The following is a 20019-nucleotide window of genomic DNA, read 5'->3' as shown; positions in this document are numbered from 1 at the left end:
CAGTACTTTGGGAGGCTGAAGCAGGTGGATCACCTGAGGTCGGGAGTTCAAGACCAGCCTGACGAACATGGAGAAACCCCATCTCTACTAAAAATACAAAATTAGCCAGGTGTGGTGGCACATGCCTGTAATCCCAGATAGTCAGGAGGCTGAGGCAGGAAAATCGCTTAAACCCGGGAAGCAGAGGCTGCAGAGAGCCAAGATCGTGCCACTGCACCCCAGCCTGGGCAACAAGAGCAAAACTCCATCTCAAAAAACAAACAAACAAAACGAAGTCATGTACTCGGTATGAGCCCTATGTAAACGGAGAGGATGGAGTGAAGGTACAAGCCATTCACATTCCCGCCATCGTTGGTGTTTCCATTTGATTTGGTTTTAGGACGCCCTTAGGCTCCCTGCCTCCAGGCCCTCTTCTCCTGCCTCACTCTCACTCCAGAGGACTGGCAGTGCTGGCCCCCCTGGCAGGACTCCTGCCCCTGTCCAGAGGGGTCTGGGTGGCATGCTCTGAGGCCACCTGCTGCTCCTTGCCCAGTGTCCCTGGGTGCTCTGTAGGGACACAGAAAGGTCACTTGGGAGGTTCCAGCCTCTGCCAGACCGCGGCACCTTCCTGGCGTCATTGCCCCCTGCACGCTTATACAACCAGTGATAAGGCAGTATCCAATGCCATAATTCTCCCCAGGGCCAGCCCAGCCCTGTCCGGTCCCGTCTGGTCCCTGGCCTGCTTGCTGGGAGCCCAGCTAGGGGCTGTATCGGGGATGGTGTGGGTCTGGAGTGAGGGGTGCCCAGGCCTCTCTCACAGTGTGGGGGCACAAGCTCTGCCCTGGACACTCTGCCAGTGTGACCCTACCCCCATGTTGGGGGTGAGAGAAGGGGGCTTTCTGGGTGGCCAGACCCCAGGAAAGGGACCTAGCCAGACCAACCCCAGCCCAGCTGCCTGCAGCTGCACCCCAAGGGCCCTGGCTCAGCCCAGCCAGACAGAGTGTGGACAGAGGGGCTTGGGTGCGAGTCCAGGCAAGCCAGGACAAGTCTCTGCTGTGGGTTGGCAGTGGCCCCGTGATTGGTGACATGTCTGGCAGGCCTAGGGGACAAATCCTCAGCCCGGGTGCATCAGGCCAGAGCCTGGCTGTCTGGAGCCCTCCAGGAAATGACCCCCCAGGCTGGGGGACATCCGAGTGATTGTGCCAAACAATGGACAAGGGGGCTGGAGTCTCAGAGCCGAAGTGCCTTCCGCTTCCATCTGCTCCGCCCAGAAGCAGGTGCACACAGGTGGTGGCCTGGGCTATAAAGCTGGCCCCCTGGGGCTTGGGGACTCAGCACCAGGGGCTGGAGGGCAGGGGAGGGAATGATGTCGTTCCTGCTCAGTGCAATCCTAGCTCTGCTCTGGGCGCCCACAGCTCAGGCTGAGGTTCTGCTGCAGCCTGACTTCAATGCTGAAAAGGTACCAGGGGCCTCTGCTGTCCTGCGGTGGGTGGGAGCTGGGCCCCTGCCAGAGACAACGTGATAATTGTGATAACTGCCTTTCCTGGGGCGCTTGTTCTGTGCCTGGCCAGGCACGTGCTATAGACCCGCTCTGCGCTTAATCCTAAACCAACCTGTGAATGGATCATTACAGCAGCCACTTCACAGCTGGGAACTGAGGCTCGCAGCTGCACTGTGACCTGCCCGAGATGAGTTCCTGTCCACCTGGGCTCAGCTCACACCCAAGAGATGGCCACTCCGAGACCCCTTGCTGTGTGACTTCTGAGTTGTCCCCTGGGTCCCTGGGCAAGGAGGGCCCTGCTGCTGGCTATCCTGGCCTGAGGGTGACTAAGCCCCCGGCAGTTCTCAGGCCTCTGGTACGTGGTCTCCATGGCATCTGACTGAAAGGTCTTCCTGGGCAAGAAGGACCACATGTCCATGTCCACCAGGGCCATCAGGCCCACAGAGAAGGGCGGCCTCCACGTCCACATGGAGTTCCCGGGGTGAGCTACTTGGGCTGGGCTGCCTGGGCTGGGCTGCCTGGGCTGGGCTGCCTGTGCTAGGCTGGGGAGCTGAGGTAGCTGGGTGCCATGAGTGAACCGGCTGTGCACCCCCAGGGCGGACGGCTGTAACCAGGTGGATGCCGAGTACCTGAAGGTGGGCTCCGAGGGACACTTCAGAGGCCCGGGTAGGTCCTGCCTCATCCGCCTTCAGGGGTGCTAGATGCCGCTTCTCTGGGGGTGACGTGGGGCTGACTTTCCACCCGGGTTCCAGCTGTCCATCCCAGTCTCCAGCCCCCTGCCCGCCCTCCCCGCCCCTCCTCTGTCCTCGGGGAACAGGCTCACAGCCCAGCAGCAGGGGCAGGCATGGGTGGGGTCGGTGCCCGGGCCCATCCACTTCTCCAGCCTGATCGGCCGCCTGCCTCTCCGCAGCCTTGGGCTACCTGGACGTGCGCATCGTGGACACAGACTACAGCTCCTTCGCCGTCGTTTACATCTACAAGGAGCTGGAGGGGGCCCGCAGCACCACGGTGCAGCTCTACACTGAGTGCCTGTCCCACCTCCCCGCACTGGCCCCTCCCCCACTTCCCACAGGCCCCGCCCCCACTCGTTCTGCCCCCCTCCACCCCCCCCCCCGCCCGCCTGCCGGCCCCGCATCTCCTCACAGGCCCCGCCCTACCTCCTCCGCCCCCCGCCTTTTAGGCCGAGTTTAGGCCCCGCCTCCTCATCCCCGGGCCCTCCGCTTCTGGTGCTGCCCCGTGCCCTCTCCTGCTGCGACCTTCTCACACACTCCTGGCCTGGCCAGGACCAGGTGGGGTGGGAGCTGGACCCGCGGTGCTTTGGATGTGGAGGAGGTTGGCTGGCGGGGTGGGGCCCGCGGTGCGTGCTCCTCTCTGGCCTCCTGAGAGTGGTGCCCCGCCCTTCCCTGCCTGGCCTCGCTGCCTGAGTTCTGGGGCTGGGGCTGAGGTTCTTTTTTTTTTTTTTGAGACGGAGTCTCACTCTGTCGCCCAGGCTGGAGTGCAGTGGCGCGATCTCGGCTCACTGCAACTTCCGACTCCCCGGTTCAAGCAATTCTCCTGCCTCAGCCTCCCAAGAAGCTGGGACTACAGGCACCCACCACCACGCCCAGCTAATTTTTTGTATTTTTAGTGGGGACGGGGTTTCACCGCGTTAGCCAGGATGGTCTCGATCTCCTGACCTCGTGATCCGCCCGCCTCGGCCTCCCAAAGTGCTGGGATTCCAGGCGAGAGCTTCCACACCCGGCTGGGGCTGAGGTTCTTTAACTCCTGGGGACTCCCCGGGTGGAGCCGATGGAGTGAGGCTGGAGGCTTCCAGGCTGCAGGGAAAGATGCTCAAGGGGGAGTGGGGCCCAGGAGGACAGCCAGACCACCCCAAACTCCCGGACATCTTGGTGTGATTTGGGGAATGGGGCCCCAAGTTTCCTTCAGCCAGGTAGGAGCTTTATGCAGTGCATAACCTGCCCAGCCCAGGGTGGCGGCCTTGCTGTCAGCCCTCAGGGAGGTAGAGTGAGGCCAGGAGACCCCCTACTGCACTCCTGTGAGCTGCTGGGTTCACAGTGACCTCTGCTCTGCCCAGGCCGGACCCAGAACGCGAGTCCCCAGGCTCTGAAGGCCTTCCAGGACTTCTACCCGACCCTGGGGCTCCCCGAGGACATGATGGTCATGCTGCCCAAGTCAGGTACCCTGGCAAGCCCTGCCCGTCCCACGCCCTCCAGCCTCGCCCTCCCTTCCCATGAGCCCACCCTTCCTTCCCCCACAGCACAGGAAGTGTGCGAGCAGCAGGTGGTCTTCTCTTCTAAGGGTGGGCTGGCAGCCCCTGCAGCCCCTATCCCATCTCCCCCAGAACAGACTATGGGAGAGGCTTTGGGCAGCGCTGGGAGGGAGGCTCTGGGCTCTATTCTCTGGGGATGGTGGAGCTGTCCAGTGGCCCTTGGCACCCAGGGGTTGGGGGCTGCGGGAAGCGAGGGCAGTCCTGGCTGTCAGCATCTCATAGATGTCTCCTCCCCACAGACGCATGCAACCCTGAGAGCAAGGAAGCGCCCTGACACCTCCGGAGCCCCGCCCCAGCCCTTCCCAGGTGGGTTCTCCAGGCCCTGCACGGGCTGCCCTGGTTGCCTCTCCCCTCCCTATCGCAGCTTGACGTCTGGTTGTGTCTGCCGTATGCCCGCCCCGCTGTTCTGCCTGGCGACCACATGCTTCAGACCTCAGCTGAGACATCACCTCTCCCAGGAAGCCTCCCTTGATTTCCTAAGGTACCCATCACAGAGTACCACAAATGGGGCGACTTAAAACAGCAGAAGTTTGGCCAGGTTCAGTGGCTCATGCCTGTCATCCCAGCACTTTGGGAGGCCGAGGCAGGCGGATCACCTGAGGTCGGGAGTTCGAGACCAGCCTGACCAACATGGAGAAACCCCGTCTCTACTAAAAATACAAAACTTAGCTGGGCGTGGTGATGCATGCCTGTAATCCCAGCTACTTGTGAGGCTGAGACAGGAGAATCACTTGAACCCAGGAGGCGGAGGTTGCGGTGAGCCAAGATCGCACAATTACAGTCCAGCCTGGGTGACAAGAGAGAAATTCCATCTCAAAACAAACAAACAAACAAACAAAACCAGCAGAAGTTTATCTCTCCCAGTTCTGGAGGCCAGAAGTCCAAAATCAAGATGTCCACAGGGCTGGTTCCTCCGGAAGCTCTGAAGGAGACTCCCTCCCACACCGCCCCCCAGCTCCCACGGCTGCCGCTGTCCTGGGCGTTTCTTGGACTGTGGAAGCATCAGCCCTGTCTCTGCCTCTGTCCTCCCACGGCCACCTTCCTTCTGTGCATCTGTGTCCAAACTTCCCTCCTAGTGTCTGTGCTGCTGAAGCAAGCACCCCACGGCCCTCTTCTTATGAGGACGCCCGTCCTTGGATTCAGGGCCCGCTGTAAATGCAGCACGATCTCATCTCCAGATTCTAAACTAATGGTATCTGCAAAGACCGTTTCCAAATAAGGCCACGTTCGGAGGTTCCAGGTGGGCCTGAAGTTTTGGGGACACTATTCAATCCACGGCTCTGTGTCCCCGCTGTATCCACATGCCCCTGGCTCCCTCCCCAGGGCAGCGTCCTGCCTTGGAATTGTGGGATCCTTGTCCTCTCTCACAGGGCCCAGGTGGGCAGACCACAGCCTTCGCGCGCAGTGCCCATCACAGGAGCCATGTACGGGTGGGGTCTTGGGGAGACCTTCCCCCTAAACCAGACGCTGGAAGACCGCCGCGTCCCTCGCCGGGGCTCACCGCCAAGAATTTGGACACAATTACACGTCACGTGTCGGACATGACAGTCACCGGCGTCTGGAGGGACACTGGCCCTTCCTGGCTTGGTGGGAGGAGGTGGGGGGCTCTGAGGCAGGGCTGTTTCTCCTGTGTTTCTGCTGTACTGCCGCTGCGTTTCCTGCATCTCTGCGCCTCTCCATGAGCTTCGCCTCCACTCCCAGGGTCCTCTTCCTGGAGACTCGCTGTCCTGTCTGGGGACACGGGCTGTTCAGCTTTGCACAAGTCTGCACCAAAGTCTCCCTGCACACACCCACTGGGTTGGGAAACATGGGGGTCAACACCAAATCGCCCTTCTCTAGAAGGTTCTGTGGGCAGAACATGTAGCCCCATCCCCCCATGATCTTGAAGAAGCAGCTTTTGGGGTAGAGTGCCCCGCCTGGGCCACCACGGGTGACCGTGGAGGCTGTGGGTTCTGTGGTGGCTTCATGGACATTCCGGGGCTTTCTTGCCACGCAGCCCTCTTCACCAAGGACCAGGCAGAGGCCATGGCTCACTGCCACTCAGCTAGGGACTGGGGCATGGTGCTGGGTCCTCCCCCGCCGGGAAAGGTGGGGAAGTGCTGGAGCCAGGGACGGCCTCTGGGGCAGCCTCTCGCCTGGGACCTGTGGGGCAGCAGTGGTAGCTGGTGTGTGTTTCCAGGTTTGCAGGAGTTTTGGGAGCAGAATGAGCTCTCCCTGGCCTGTCGGTGGTGGCTTTGGAAGAGTGATGCCCAGCTTGTGGGGAGCAGGAAGGGTGTTTGTTGCGGGAGTGGGTGATGGAGTAGGCGTGCATTTTCTACGCAGGTGGAGCCAAAGCAGCAGGCGCCTTCGCCCCTGGAGTCAAGACCCACAGCCCTCGGGGACCACCTGGAGCCTCTCCATCCTCCGCCCCCCACCTGTGGGATGCCTTGTGGGATGCCGCTTTCTATTTAATAAACAGATGCCGCAGGCTTATGGCCCTCACCTCTTTGGACATGCCCTGGGGGAGGGCAAAGCGGGCCCCTGCCTGACCCCAGCACTGCTGGGGAGACTGAGGCAGGGAAGCAAGTGTGAGAGGGCCCTGGCCGAGGGAGCAGGAGGCAGGGGTGAGAGGCCCTGGGGAGGGGCAGGGGGCAGGGGTGAGGGGCCCTGGGTGAGGGGGCAGGGGACAGGGGTGAGGGTCCCTGGGTGAAGAGGCAGGGGACAGGTGTGAGGGGCCCTGGGGAGGGGCAGGAGGCAGCAGCCACTCTTGGCCTGTGTGGGGGCTGCACCCACAGGAGGAATGGAGCATCCTGGCCCAGTCCCTATGGGTCTGCAGTGCTGTGGGGAACTGGGCACCCTGTGAAGACGGCCCGGCCGCTGGGGCTCTGCTGGGCACACAGGCCCGGTGCGCGGGGGGAGCTGGGGGAGCTGCAGGAGCCTGGGGAGTTAGGCCCACTTGGGGCCTAACTCCCCCCCCCCACTGATATGATCGTGGGCACCTGGTTTACACCCCTGAAAATGAGTCACTGTTGTGGCCAGGGGACTGCCAGCCAGCTTGAGAGCTCCACAGCAGACCCACAGACATAGGTAGGTACCCCGTGTACTCCTTGTTTCAAAGATCAGGAAACTGGCCTGGCACGGTGGCTCACGCCTGTAATCCCAGCACTTTGGGAGGCCGAGGCGGACGGATCACCTGAGGTCAGAAGTACCAGACCAGCCTGGCCAACATGGCAAAACCCTGTCTCTACTAAAAATACAAGACTTAGCTGGGCGTGGTGGCGCACACCTGTAGTCCCAGCTACTCAGGAGGCTGAGGCAGGAGAATCGCTTGAACGCAGGAGGCAGAGGCTGCAGTGAGCCGAGATTGTGCCACTGCACTCCAGCCCGGGCGATGGAGCAAGACTTTGTCTCAAAAAAAAAAAAATCAAGAAACCGAGGCACAGAAGGGTTGGGTAACTTATCCAAGGCTGCACAGCCAGGAAGAGGCAAGGCTGGCTGCAAGCCTGGGTGATCAGGCTCCAGGGCCGGGCTCCGCACTGCCCGCGGGTGGTGATGTCTGGTGCAGCAGAGGCCCTCCCCACTGTCACTCTGGTCGCTGGCGCTGTGCCTCTGGCCTCCGGAGCTCTGACTGCCCACTGTGTCTGGCACACATTTCAAAGGGCCGGGCGTGGGGGTGGCACAGGAAAGTGCTGGAGGCTCTGGTCCGTTGCCCATCAGTGCCCACGGCCCTTGCAGCGCAGGCCAGAACGAGCCCAAAAGAACAAGTGTTATGTGGGGTGGGGGTCACCAAGCCCCAGGTAGTGTGGGTGGAGCTCCTCTTCCTCTCAGGCCCCCAGACGGCCCCAGCAGCGTCCACCGCTGTCCACACACCAGGAGGGTGGCTGGGCAGGCTGCTGTCTAGGCCAGGCTAACCCCTGCGGTGGGCGTGGGTGTCACCAGGGCCGGATGGCGCTTATGCAGAAACCCACGTCTCTGAGCAGCCAGCAGTCAAGCTGTCCTGATGACATTTCCGGGTGGGCGCACAAGCCTGCGCTGTCCGTATATAATCGGCCCAGGCTGTGCAGCAGGGGAGCCCGGAGCCAGCCTGCGCTCTGTCCGTATATAATCGGCCCAGGCTGTGCAGCAGGGGAGCCCGGAGCCCGGACCCCGCCATGGAGGCCAGGCTGCCGTGCACCATCCTGGGTGTCCTCGTGGTGCTCCGACCACAGGTGGCAGCAGCCATGGAGGAGCTGGACCGGCAGAAGGTGGCTTCTCCTTCTTAGTTGGTGGGGCTCCTCCTACACCCCCAGCCCCGCAGGCTCAGGGAAGGAGGTCTCTCCCGGTGTGGGGAGCTCGTGGGGACGCTGGTGCCTGGCTAGACACTTCCTGTTAGCAGTATTTTCTTCTCTGCTGAGTCTGTGCCGGCAGCTGGGCCAGAGGCGCACATTAGTAGGCCCAGAGAAGGTAGATGCCGGAGACGAAGATTCTTTCCTCCCGAAAATGATCAGGTTTTTAAGAGTCTCAGCGGAAGTCCCGGCTCTGGGCGGGTTGCTGAGGGCAGGAGGCCCCTCCCGTGGCGTGGTTGGCAGGCTGGCGAGGCGCTGCCCGAGCCACCTGTTCTCTGGCGTTTCTCACTCCGCCGCGCCCTGCAGGCTTTCTCTTCCAGGACCCTGCTCCTGGGTCCTGCCTCCGAGGTCAGGCAGGGCCTGTGGTTCCTCCCCACATGCCCCAAAAACCCCAGGGACTGTTCCGCGGCTCTAGATGGCCCAGTGGGGAGGGGCCGCCCTGTCGGCATTGCTGTCTGATGGCCTGAAGGGACCGCTTGGAGGGACACATGCCTGGGGACAGTGGGCTCACAGATGTCTTGCTGCTTTGCCACCGAGCCTCACAGCCATCTGCTGACCTCTCAGAGCCCAGCAGGCCCCTGCCCGGGGGTTGGTGGAATGCCCCTGGGGGTCTCAGACCCACTGCTCAGCTCTTGGCCAGGCTCTGTATCTCTCTAGATTGGAGGATTCTGGCGGGAAGTCGGTGTGGCCTCCGATCAAAGCCTGGTGCTGATGGCCCCGAAGCGGGTGGAGGGCTTGTTCCTCACCTTGAGCGGGAGTAACCTGACTGTGAAGGTCGCATATAACAGGTAAGAGGCCTGGGGGCTGCTGGAGAGGAAGAGGCACGCACAGCCGGGGACTGGACATGGGTTGCTGCACCCGCTGCAGTGTGGGGTCTGGGCTGAGTGCTGTCCCGCTGGTGGGCCAGCACTGCCTGTGCCCCTCTGCCTGAGCCCTCGACCCCCAGGCTCCTGGATCTGCATTTTATCCCAAATATAAGCATAGTGTTTTAATGAAGCCCCGTGAACTTAGAAGGAAGGAAAAGGGGTGTGGGACAGGTGGCTGGCTGGAGGGAACAGAGTCCCCAGGGGAAGGCCCCACCTGGCACATTCCCCGCCTCATCCTGCTCCAGGCCCTGGGATGCTCCACAGTGCTGCCTGTGCCCTTCCTAAAGACACAGCCCCACTCCAGGAAGGAGCCCAGCAGGCGGGACACAGGCTAGCATTTTCCCAATGGGCACTTTGCTGCCTTTCAGCTCAGGAAGCTGTGAGATAGAGAAGATCGTCGGCTCAGAAATAGACACTACGGGAAAATTCGCTTTTCCTGGTAAGTGCAGTTGCCCTGTGATGGCAAGTGGAACCCGGCTGTGCACACAGCTAGGCCTTATTGTTCCCCATGCTGTTCCCTGCACTGTTCCCTGCACTGTTCTCCATGCTGTTCCCTGAACTATTCCCTGTGCTGTTCCCTGTGTTGTTCCCTGCACTGCTCCCTGCACTGTTCCACATGCTGTTTCCTGCACTATTCCCCATGCTGTTCCCTGCACTTTTCTCTGCACCATTCCCCATGCGTTCCCTGCACTGTTCCCTGCAATGTTCCCCACACTGTTCCCCATGCTGTTCCCTGCACTGTTCCCCATGCTGTTCCCTGCACTGTTCTCTGTGCTGTTCCCTGAACTATTCCCTGTGCTGTTCCCCATGCTGTTCCCTGCACCATTCCCCATGCTGTTCCCTGCACCATTCCCCATGCTGTTCCCTGCAGGGTTCCCTGCACTGTTCCTCATGCTGTTCCCTGCACCATTCCCCATGCTGTTCCCTGCAGGGTTCCCTGCACTGTTCCTCATGCTGTTCCCTGCACCATTCCCCATGCTGTTCCCTGCACTGTTCCTCATGCTGTTCCCTGCACCATTCCCCATGCTGTTCCCTGCAGGGTTCCCTGCACTGTTCCCCATGCTGTTCCCTGCACCATTCCCCATGCTGTTCCCTGCAGGGTTCCCTGCACTGTTCCTCATGCTGTTCCCTGCACCATTCCCCATGCTGTTCCCTGCAGGGTTCCCTGCACTGTTCCCCATGCTGTTCCCTGCACCATTCCCCATGCTGTTCCCTGCAGGGTTCCCTGCACTGTTCCCCATGCTGTTCCCTGCACCATTCCCCATGCTGTTCCCTGCAGGGTTCCCTGCACTGTTCCCCATGCTGTTCCCTGCACCATTCCCCATGCTGTTCCCTGCAGGGTTCCCTGCACTGTTCCCCATGCTGTTCCCTGCACCATTCCCCATGCTGTTCCCTGCAGGGTTCCCTGCACTGTTCCTCATGCTGTTCCCTGCACCATTCCCCATGCTGTTCCCTGCAGGGTTCCCTGCACTGTTCCTCATGCTGTTCCCTGCACCATTCCCCATGCTGTTCCCTGCAGGGTTCCCTGCACTGTTCCTCATGCTGTTCCCTGCACCATTCCCCATGCTGTTCCCTGCAGGGTTCCCTGCACTGTTCCCTGCACATTTCATGCCCCAGACCTTCCCATTCTCCCACCAACACACTCGATCATCCTTCGAAAGCTTCTGTAGTGTCTCCAACCACTCAGGTGCTGGGACTGGGTGGGGGCAGGATGGAGTTAGACCCTGCAGACCCTGGCCTTCGAGGTCCGTCCCCCTCAGAGGTCTCCCCCAACGCCATGGCCGGCTCCTGAAGGCCACAGAGAGATCCACGTGCTGGACACCGACTACGAGGGCTACGCCATCCTGAGGGTGTCCCTGATGTGGCGGGGCAGGAACTTTCGCGTCCTCAAGTACTTCAGTAAGCTTGGCCCTGGGGGGCTCTGCCCAGCTGCCGCCCTTCCAGGGACTGCCCGCCCAGCCCCCCTGTGCCCCACAGCTCGCAGCCTTGAGGACGAGGACCAGCTGGGGTTCTGGAAGTTTCGGGAGCTGACAGCAGACACTGGTCTCTACCTGGCGGCCCGGCCTGGTGAGCCAGGGGCCTTGGGGTGGAGGCTGGGCTGGGCCCTGTGGGCTGACTCTGCAGCTCCTCATGCTGGCCTATTCCGCAGGGCGGTGTGCCGAGCTCCTGAAGGAGGTGAGCCTGACCCCCGACCCTGGCCTGCGCTGAAATCCCCAGGCCCCTGGCCCAGTCCCTGGCCCTGTCAGGAGGCCCCCGTGGCTCCACCTCCCGGCCCTCGGATGGGGCCTGTTCACCCCTTCCTGTGAACAGGACACCAAACACCACCAGTGGGCAGCTCCAGAGATGAGTCTGTCTCTTGGTTTGGAAAGAGCTGGAGCCTCCAGGGTGGTGACCCTAGGCTGCCAGGCAGGGACCCTGGGAGGCTGGGGTCATGGGGTGCAGAGCTGGGTGGGGCAGGGGAGCAGAAATGGCGCCTTTTCTTCGGTGTTCCGTGCAGGACTGCCGGCTGCTTCTGCCCCTGAAGGTCCCGTCGGGGGCGGGGCACGCATCCTGCGGGCGCTGCCTCAGGGCTCCCATGTTGGGTACTGCAAGAACCCAGTGTCTCCCTCACCTCGCTTTGTCTTGGCCCTAGAGGTTGGGCCTGTTACCCCATTTTGCAGATTCAGAAGGCGCTCAGGGAGCTGGGTGCTTTGCGCAAAGCCAGGCAGCGAGGGCAGAAGCCCCCGCCACGTGGCCCTCATCGCAGCCCCGTGGGGCCTCCAGAGACCACACGGGCCTGAGCCCCTGCACTTTTGTGTCACAGGAGCTGATTTAACGGAGTTCCTGCCTCAGACCACGAGGTTCAGAGCGCCCGCCCACCCTGGCCCCTCCTGGGCACCCTGCCCACCAGGTCACCTGCACCTGCTCTGAATAAACTATGAAGTCAAGCCACTGCCTGATGTGTCTTTCCGGAGGGCCAATGGGTGACAGGTGTGGGGGGACTTGCCTGCCCCAGGTCTGGCAACAGGAGGTGTATTTTCCATGGCTACTAGACAAACAGTGTGGCTCACGTGCAAGGCAGCAGGCCCTGCCCTCCTGCCCTGCTAGGGTCGTGGTCAGGCTGCCCCAGGGTGTGGACCAGAGACAGAAACAGGGCTCCTGATGGAGTCTCAGCAGGTCTCTCAAATGCATGGAGGCCACACCCCTCCTGCCTGCATCCTCCATGGCTCCCCACTTCCCAGGGCTCCAGGCTCACGGCCCGTGCCCAAGGCCCTACCTGATGGACCCCGATTCCGGCCTCCCTGGACCCCCAGCTGCCCAGTCCTGCTCAGTGTCCGCTTCCACAGTGGACTGTCACCCCGTGGCCTCAGCTGCCACCAGCCGACTGCATCGCTTTCTCCTCCTGCCTGGCCTGGGACACGGGAAGGGCAAGGAAAGTGGCAGTGTCAGCCCGGAGGTTCTGCGCCCAGGCCCCTGGGGGTCAGCCGGTCCCCACACACGCAGGTGAGACAACCTGGGCTTACGAGGGTGGCTGCCTCGTCGGGGCGGCAGAAAGTGATACCTGAGGTCGAGTGGTGCCGGGAGCTCTGGGAGAACAGCCCGAGTGGGGGGACCTCACCGGCCCCCAGCATCGGCCGGGACACCAGAAAGTCCCTGCTAGGAACAAGGACTGCACCCTAGATGCGCCTCAAATCCAGAACCGTGCCCCCGAGACCCACAGGAGGGACATGTAGAGGCTGCATTCTGACAAGTTAGGGGCTCCTGGGAAACAGCTGTGACTTTGCGCAGCTGTGCCTGGCCGAAGCCCATGGGTTCAAGGAGCTTAGCCTTGACTTGGATTTCCTGCCGGAGGGGCTGTCACTCTCGCTGTCTGCTCAGGCTCCTGTAACAAAATGCCCCAGACTGGGCACCTTAAACAACAGAACTGTATTTCCTCACCGTGCTGGAGGGTGGAAGTCCAAGATTAAGGTGCCGGAAAATGCAGTTTCTGGTGAGGGTTTCCTGCCCACTTGCAGAAGGCAGCCCCTCGCTGTGTCCTCACCTGGTGGAGAGCGCTCTCTGGGTGCCTCTTTTTCTCCTAATAAGGACACCGGCCTGTTAAATTAGGGCCACTACCTTTGACCTCACTTAATCTCGATTGCCTCCTAAGAGTCCCATGTCCTGAAACAGTGACCATGGGATCTGGGGCTTCAACGCAGGAAGTTTGGGAGGGCAGAATTCATCCCAGAACAAAAGTCAGTGCTGTTTACAGGGCGACAGTAGATGCAGGGCCAACAACGTCCTGCCCAAAAGTCACTGGACGTCCAAAGACACAGAAAAATATGACCTGTGTTAAAAAAAGAAAAAAAAAGTTACTAAAAACTGACACCGAGAAGACCCAAAGTTGTACTCAGAAGATAAAAGTCTAAAACAGCCATTATAAGTAGTTAAAAGAAAAGCAAGATATACTCTAAGGAAAGAAATAGTGACACGATAGCATTAAAGGACTAATTGAGAAAGAAAGAATTAAGGAGTGAATGTAGGAGATCAGATCAGGAAATCAACAGAGAAATGGAAACTATAAAAAAGAAAAAATTATGGAACTGAAAAGTATAATAAATGAAAAATTTACTGGAAGGACTAATAGGAGTTGGCCATGGCAAAAATAATGTCCATGAATTTGAGCACCAATCAGTGTAAATTATCCAGTCTGAGGAACAGAGAAGAAAATGGTTGATAGCACCTCAAAGATCTGTGGGGCAAGATCAAAAATGTAAACTAGCCTGAGAAAGAGAAGAGAGTGAGAATACATGAAACAGTGATCAAAATAACCCAAATTTGATGGAAACATCAACTTAGAAAGCCCAGAGGCTTGGAGAAACCCAGGCAGGATGAAAAAGAAAGCCTCACAAAAATCACACCTGGGGACATTATAGTCAAAGCACTGCCAACCAATGATTTGGATAAAAATTTAAAGGGATCTGTGGGTAAAAGACAGGGCACATCCAGGCTTGGTGGCTCACGTCTGTAATCCTGTAATCCCAGCACTTTGTGAGGCTGAGGTGGGAAGATCACTTGAGGTCAGGAGTTTGAGACCAGCCTGGGCAACATAGTGAGACTTTGTCTCTCTTTCAGAAAAAACAAAAAAGACAGGGCATGATATAGTTTGGCTCTGTGTCCCCACCCAAATCTCATGTGGCATTCTTGTAATGCCCAATGTTGGAGATAGGGCTGGGTTGGAGGTGACTGGATCATGGGGGCGGGTTTCCCCTTGCTGTTCTCGTGATAGTGAGTGAGTTCTCAGGAGATCTGGTTGTTTAAAAGTGTGTAACACTTCCCCTTTCATTCTCTCTCCTGCTGGACATGTAAAGACGTACCTGCTTCCCCTTCACCTTCAGCTACGATTGAAAGTTTCCTGAGGCCTCCACAGCCATGATTCCTGTACAGCCTGTGGAACCATGAGCCAATTAAACTTCTTTTCTTCATAAATTACCCAGTCTCAGGTAGTTCTTCATAGCAATGTGAGAATTGACTAATACAGGGCATAAACAGGGGGACACAATGGCTGTCTTCTCATGGCAAATGGAAACCAGGAGATGACAATAGGCCATCTTTACATTGATGAAAAAAATCAACACAGAGCTCTTTATCTAGGACAAATATCCTTCAAAACTGAGAGTCAAATAAACATACTTTTCGACAAATGGAAATGGAGGGAATTTATCTCTAGCACAGCTTTGGTACAATAAATAAATACCAAGGATGTTCCTCAGGCAGAGGGAAATGACTCTGGATGGTCACTCAGGTCTGCAGGAAGAAGATCCGTGTGACAAGTGGGGACCAAGTGAGCCCACTGGAACCTGCATTCCTTGTCCTCCATTTGGTTACTTAATTATATCAGCAGGGACTCAGCAGGTCCTGTTTTCTTCCATAGGTTACAATTTATGACAATCATTTCTACCCAATGGGAGTGCCTTCAAAGTGGCTTCAGAGTGTTGTTGGTACATTCCCTGATTCCTTAAGCACATTTTTGCTTTTTGGCACAAAAAACATTCCAAGTTCCTCTTACGTTTTCTGTACACAGGCTTTGAATAATTCACCAGAGTCCTGGTTCCTTTTCATATAGAATGGTGTTGAGAAACCAAGCTCTGAGTGTTGGGTGTGCTTTTACTTTAACTGGGTCCAATTGTATCTAAACCTTCTCAACAGACAGAGCCTGGACTTTCCTTCCTCCCCTTCCTCCCTCCTTCTTCTTCTCCTCCCCTCCCTCCCTCTCTCTCTCTCCTTCTTCCCTTCCCCTCCCATTTCTCCCTCCCTCTCTCCCTCCTTCCTCCCCTCCCTGCCCTCCCTCCCTTCCGTCCTTCCTTCCCTCATCCCTCTCTCCTTCCCTCCCTGCCTCTTCCCATCTGTCTACCAAAATCGGAGTTCACATAGAAACTTCCAATTCCAATCCGACGCCACAGGGTTCACTTTGATCTCTTTCCTTTCTGTATGTCTATATTTATAATTCTCTTTTCCAATACAGAGAAACCCATTATCCTTGATATATTTACTCATTTGGTCCCTTCTAGAGCACATGGAAAGTAGTATCAGAATTGCTCACCCAAACCACTGTTAGTCATGAGCCTGCCCACTAGAGCTTAGGATGTGTTTACAGCTCTTTCTGCCGTTAGCCCGCGAATACAGAGAAAAACTACTGTGTCCAGAAGTTACCAGGGGCAGTCCTTTCCCCTTCAGTGTGGATGTCATTTATTTATAATGCAACTGTATCCTATGTTAGGAATTTGTTTATTTTACTTTTGAGTATAATATACCAAATTACCTTGATTCCAAAGTCAAAACTATACAAAAACGTTTACTCAGAAAAAGTCTAATTTCATCCCCCTACTCTGTTCCAGCTCCCCACCCCGGCAGGGAACTAATTTCATTAGACTCTGAGGTTTATCCTTCCTGTGTTTCTTTCTTTTTTTTTTTTTTTCTTTTTGCGATGGAGTCTCGCTCTGTTGCCCAGGCTGGAGTGCAGTGGCACAATCTCGGCTCACTGCAACTTTTGCCTCCCGGGTTCAAGTGATTCTCCTTCCTCAGCCCCCCGAGTAGCTGGGATTACAGGCATGCGCCACCACACCCTGCTAATTTTTGCATTTTTAATAGAGACGGGCTTTTCTAGAGACGGGCTTTCACTATGTTGGCCAGGCAGGTCTCGAACTCCTGACCTCAGGTCATCCACCCACCTCGGCCTCCCAAGTGCTGGGATTACAGGTGTGAGACCCCACGCCCAGCCTCATTCTTCTGTTTTGTTTCTTGTTTGTTTTTGTTTTGTTTTTTTTGAGATGGAGTCTCGCTTTGTCGCCCAGGCTGGAGTGCAGTGGAGCAATCTCAGCTCACAACCTCCGTCTCCCAGGTTCAAGCGATTCTCCTGCCTCAGCCTCCTGAGTAGCTGGGATTATAGGTGCACACCACCACGCCCGGCTAATTTTGAATTTTTAGTAGAGATGGGGTTTCGCCATGTTGGCCAGGTTGGCCTTGCACTCCCAACCTCAGATGATCCACCTGCCTCGGCCTCCCAAAGTGCTGGGATTAAAGGTGTGAGCCACCACACCTGGCCCTGTTTTTAATGGTATAAAGGTTTAAGGTATTTTTCCTATGATCCCTGTTTTACATAGTGTTTTTATTATATTTATATTAATGAAATTCTGTAATTTCAGTTTGTATTTTTCTTTTCATCTGAGAGTATTTTTAAAAATATGTTTAAAATGTTCCAGGCTGGGCGCAGTGGCTCACGCCTATAATCCCAGCACTTTGGGGGCTGAGGCAGGTGGATCACCTGAAGTCAGGAGTTCGAGACCAGCCTGGCCAACATGGTGAAACCCCGTCTCTACTAAAAACACAAAAATTAGCCAGGTGTGGTGGTGAGTAGCTGTAATCCCAACTACTAGGGAGGCTGAGGCAGGAGAATTGCTTGAACCCAGGAGGCAGAGGTGGCAGTGAGCCAAGATCGCGCCACTGCACTCCAGTCTAGGCGATAAAGGGAGGCATTGTCTCAAAAAAAAGAAAAAAAGAAAGAAAAGAAAAGATAAAATATTCCAATTTTCTTGTACTGCAGTCAGAGAAGGTTGGCATATTTGCACTTTAAGAAGCTTACTTACACTTTCTTCATGACCTAATGAAGACGAAGTTGTGTGCCTGTTTAACGCTCTCTCTCTCTTTTTTTTTTTTGAGACAGGGTCTCTCTCTATAGTCCATGCTGGAGTGCAGTGGGCGCAATCATAGCTCACTGCAGCCTTGAACTCCTGGGCTCAAGAGATCCTCCCACTTCAGCCCGTTGAGTAGCTGGGACCACAGGCACACACCACCAAGCCCAGATAATTTTAAAATTTCTCTTAGGGGTGGAGCCTCATTTTGTTGCCCAGGCAGGTCTGCAACTCCTGGGCTCAAGTGAGACTCCCAAGGTGCTGGGATTCCAGGCGTGAGCCCCTACACCCGGCCTGCTGGCCCCCTCGCCTAACCGGTGTACCCATCCTCTCGGCTGACACTTTGCTCTTAGAAAGTGATGACCGCTCAGGGCTGGGCACAGTGGCTCACGCCTGGAATCTCAGCACTTTGGGAGGCGAGGTGGGCAGATCACTTGATGTCAGGAGTTCAAGACCAGCCTGGACTTCCTTTCCTCCCCTCCCTCCCTCCCTCTTCTTCCCCTCCCCTGCCTCCCTCTCTCCCTCCTTCTTCCCTTCCCTCCCCTTTCTCCCTCCCTCTCTCCCTCCTTCCTCCCCTCCCTCCCTCCCTTCCCTCTCTCCTCCCTCTCTCCTTCCTTCCCTCCCTCTCTCCATCTGTCTACCAAAATCAGGGTTCACATAGAAACTTCCAATTCCAATCCAACACCACAGGGTTCATTTTGATCTCTTCCCTTTCTGTATGTCTATATTTATAATTCTCTTTTCCAACACAGAGAAACCCATTATCCTTGATATGTTTACTCATTTGGTCCCTTCTAGAGCACATGGAAAGTAGTATCAGAATTGCTCACCCAGGCCAGGCGCGGTGGCTCACGCCTGTAATCCCAGCATTTTGGGAGGCCGAGGCAGGCAGATCACGAGGTCAGCAGTTCGAGACCAGGCTGACCAACATGGTGAAACCCCGTCTCTACCAAAAATACAAAAATTAGCTGGGCGTGGTGGCGCGTGCCTGTAATCCCAGCTCGCAGGAGGCTGAGGCAAGAGGATAGTTTGAACGGGGGAGGTGGAGGTTGCAGTGAGCCGAGATTGCACCACTGCACTCCAGCCTGGGTGACAGAGCGAGACCCCCATCTCAAAACAAAACAAAACAAAACAAAACAGAATTGCTCACCCAAACCACCGTGAGCCATGAGCCTGCCGAAGAGAGCTTAGGATGTGTTTACAGCTCCTTCTGCCATTAGCCCAAGAATACAGAGAAAAACTACTGTGTTCAGAAGTTACAGGGGGCAGTCCTTTCCCCTTCAGTGTGCCTGTCATTTATCTATAATACAACTGTATCCCATGTTTGGAATTTGTTTATTTTACTTTTGAGTATAACAGTATAACACACCAAATTACTTTGATTGCAAAGTCAAAACTATACAAAAACGTTTACTCAAAAAAGTCTAACTTTATCCCCCCACTCTGTTCCAGCTCCCCGCCCCGGCAGGGAACTAGTCTCATTAGACTCTGAGGTTTATCCTTTGTTTTGTTTGTTTGTTTGTTTTTTGAGACAGAGTCTTAGTCACTCTGTCACCCAGCCTGGAGTGCAGTGGCACAATCTCGGCTCACTGCAACCCCCGCCTCCGGCGGAGGTTAAATTTTGCATCAACAAGGGTGCAAGGAGCACGTCCGTGCAACAAGGCTCCAGTGCCCAGGGCCGCCTGCACTCACAGAGCTTACACTGCAGCCCTGGTCGCCTTCCCTGTACCCACGCAGCAGGGCCTGTGACCACCAGAGTGCAGGAGGAAGGCAGAAACCACACAGCTACTGGGGGCCGGGCCTGCCAAGACTGACTGGGCAGTGGGGCCAAGCGATTCTCCTGCCTCCGCCTCCTGAGTAGCTGGGATTACAGGCTTGCGCCACCACGCCTGGCTAATTTTTGTATTTTTAGTAGAGACGGGGTTTCACTACGTTGGCCAGGCTGGTCTCAAACTCCTGACCTCAGGTGATCCGCCTGCCTCAGCCTCCCAAAGTGCTGGGATGACAGGTGTGAGCCACAGCGCTTCGCTTGGCTGATGGTGTGTGCTGTTTTGTGGCTACCTCGAGAACCAGCCTCCCGCAGCCCTTAGGGACACTAGTGGGGCTGGCAGGTGTTTCCTTCTCAGAGGCCTGGCCCAGCTGCTTGGCTTCTTCCTTTTTGTATTTTTATTTTATTTTAGAGATGGGGTCTTGCTCCGTCACCCAGGCTGGAGTGGGGTGGCACGATCACAGCTCACTGCAGCCTCAACCTCCTGGGCTCAAGCAATCCTCCCACCTCAGCTTTCCGAGTAGCTGGGACTACAGGAGCACGCCACCATGTCCAGCTAATTTTTAAATTTGCTCGTAGAGACGAAGTCTCGCTATGTCGCCCAGGCTGGTCTCAAACTCCTGGACCCAAGTGATCCTCCCGCCTCAGCCTCCCGAAGTGCCGGGATTACAGGTGTGAACCACCGCGCGCAGCCACGGCTCCCTCCTGAAGGTTCCAGGCCTAAGTGTCCCGCTCCCTTGTTCTGTGGCAGAGCCCCTGGGCAACTCCTGCTTGCCATGGCTTTGGCTGGCACCTCCGTGGCCCCACTGCCTGGTCAGTCTTCGCAGGCCCGGCCCCCAGTAGCTGTGTGGTTTCTGCCTTCCTCCTGCACTCTGGTGGTCACAGGCCCTGCTGCGTGGGTACAGGGCAGGCGGCCAGGGCTGCAGTGTAAGCTCTGTGAGTGCAGGCGGCCCTGGGCACTGGAGCCTTGTTGCACGGACGTGCTCCTTGCACCCTTGTTGATGAATGAGCGAAGGTGTGTGGGAGTGAATCCCAGAGGGTGCAGGCCACAGCACTGGGGGAGGACCCTCCCAGCTGCCTCCCAGTAGGCTTCAGGGGCTCAGATAGACCCTGCCGAGCACCTCTGTCCTCTGCTCCCGGACGGGGGCTGCAGAGAGCTCTCAAGGGGCCTTGGGAGGCACA

General features: G+C 57.1%; 2 protein-coding genes across 2 annotated transcripts; both read left to right on the top strand.

Moving 5' to 3' along the window:
• The first annotated feature begins 1106 nt into the window (after positions 1–1106).
• On the top strand, positions 1107–6260 carry LCN15 (lipocalin 15). The gene is given in 7 exon segments (XM_054501828.2): positions 1107–1438; positions 1822–1961; positions 2076–2146; positions 2391–2501; positions 3555–3656; positions 3989–4055; positions 6072–6260. Coding segments are annotated over 6 exon segments (555 nt in total). The 5' UTR covers positions 1107–1342; the 3' UTR covers positions 4024–4055; positions 6072–6260.
• A 1315-nt stretch (positions 6261–7575) lies between these two features.
• On the top strand, positions 7576–11846 carry LCN8 (lipocalin 8). Its single transcript, XM_054501755.1, has 8 exons — positions 7576–7783; positions 7843–7972; positions 8711–8841; positions 9288–9358; positions 10714–10818; positions 10897–10986; positions 11069–11094; positions 11723–11846. Exons 1-8 carry the CDS (start codon positions 7674–7676, stop codon positions 11732–11734), a joined length of 675 nt encoding a protein of 224 aa, XP_054357730.1. The 5' UTR covers positions 7576–7673; the 3' UTR covers positions 11735–11846.
• The last annotated feature ends 8173 nt before the right edge of the window (positions 11847–20019 follow it).

This window comes from Pongo pygmaeus, chromosome 13 (genome assembly GCF_028885625.2).
Source record: "Pongo pygmaeus isolate AG05252 chromosome 13, NHGRI_mPonPyg2-v2.0_pri, whole genome shotgun sequence".
NCBI classification, from domain to species: Eukaryota; Metazoa; Chordata; class Mammalia; order Primates; family Hominidae; genus Pongo; species Pongo pygmaeus.
This window is presented reverse-complemented; position numbering and strand designations above follow the sequence as displayed.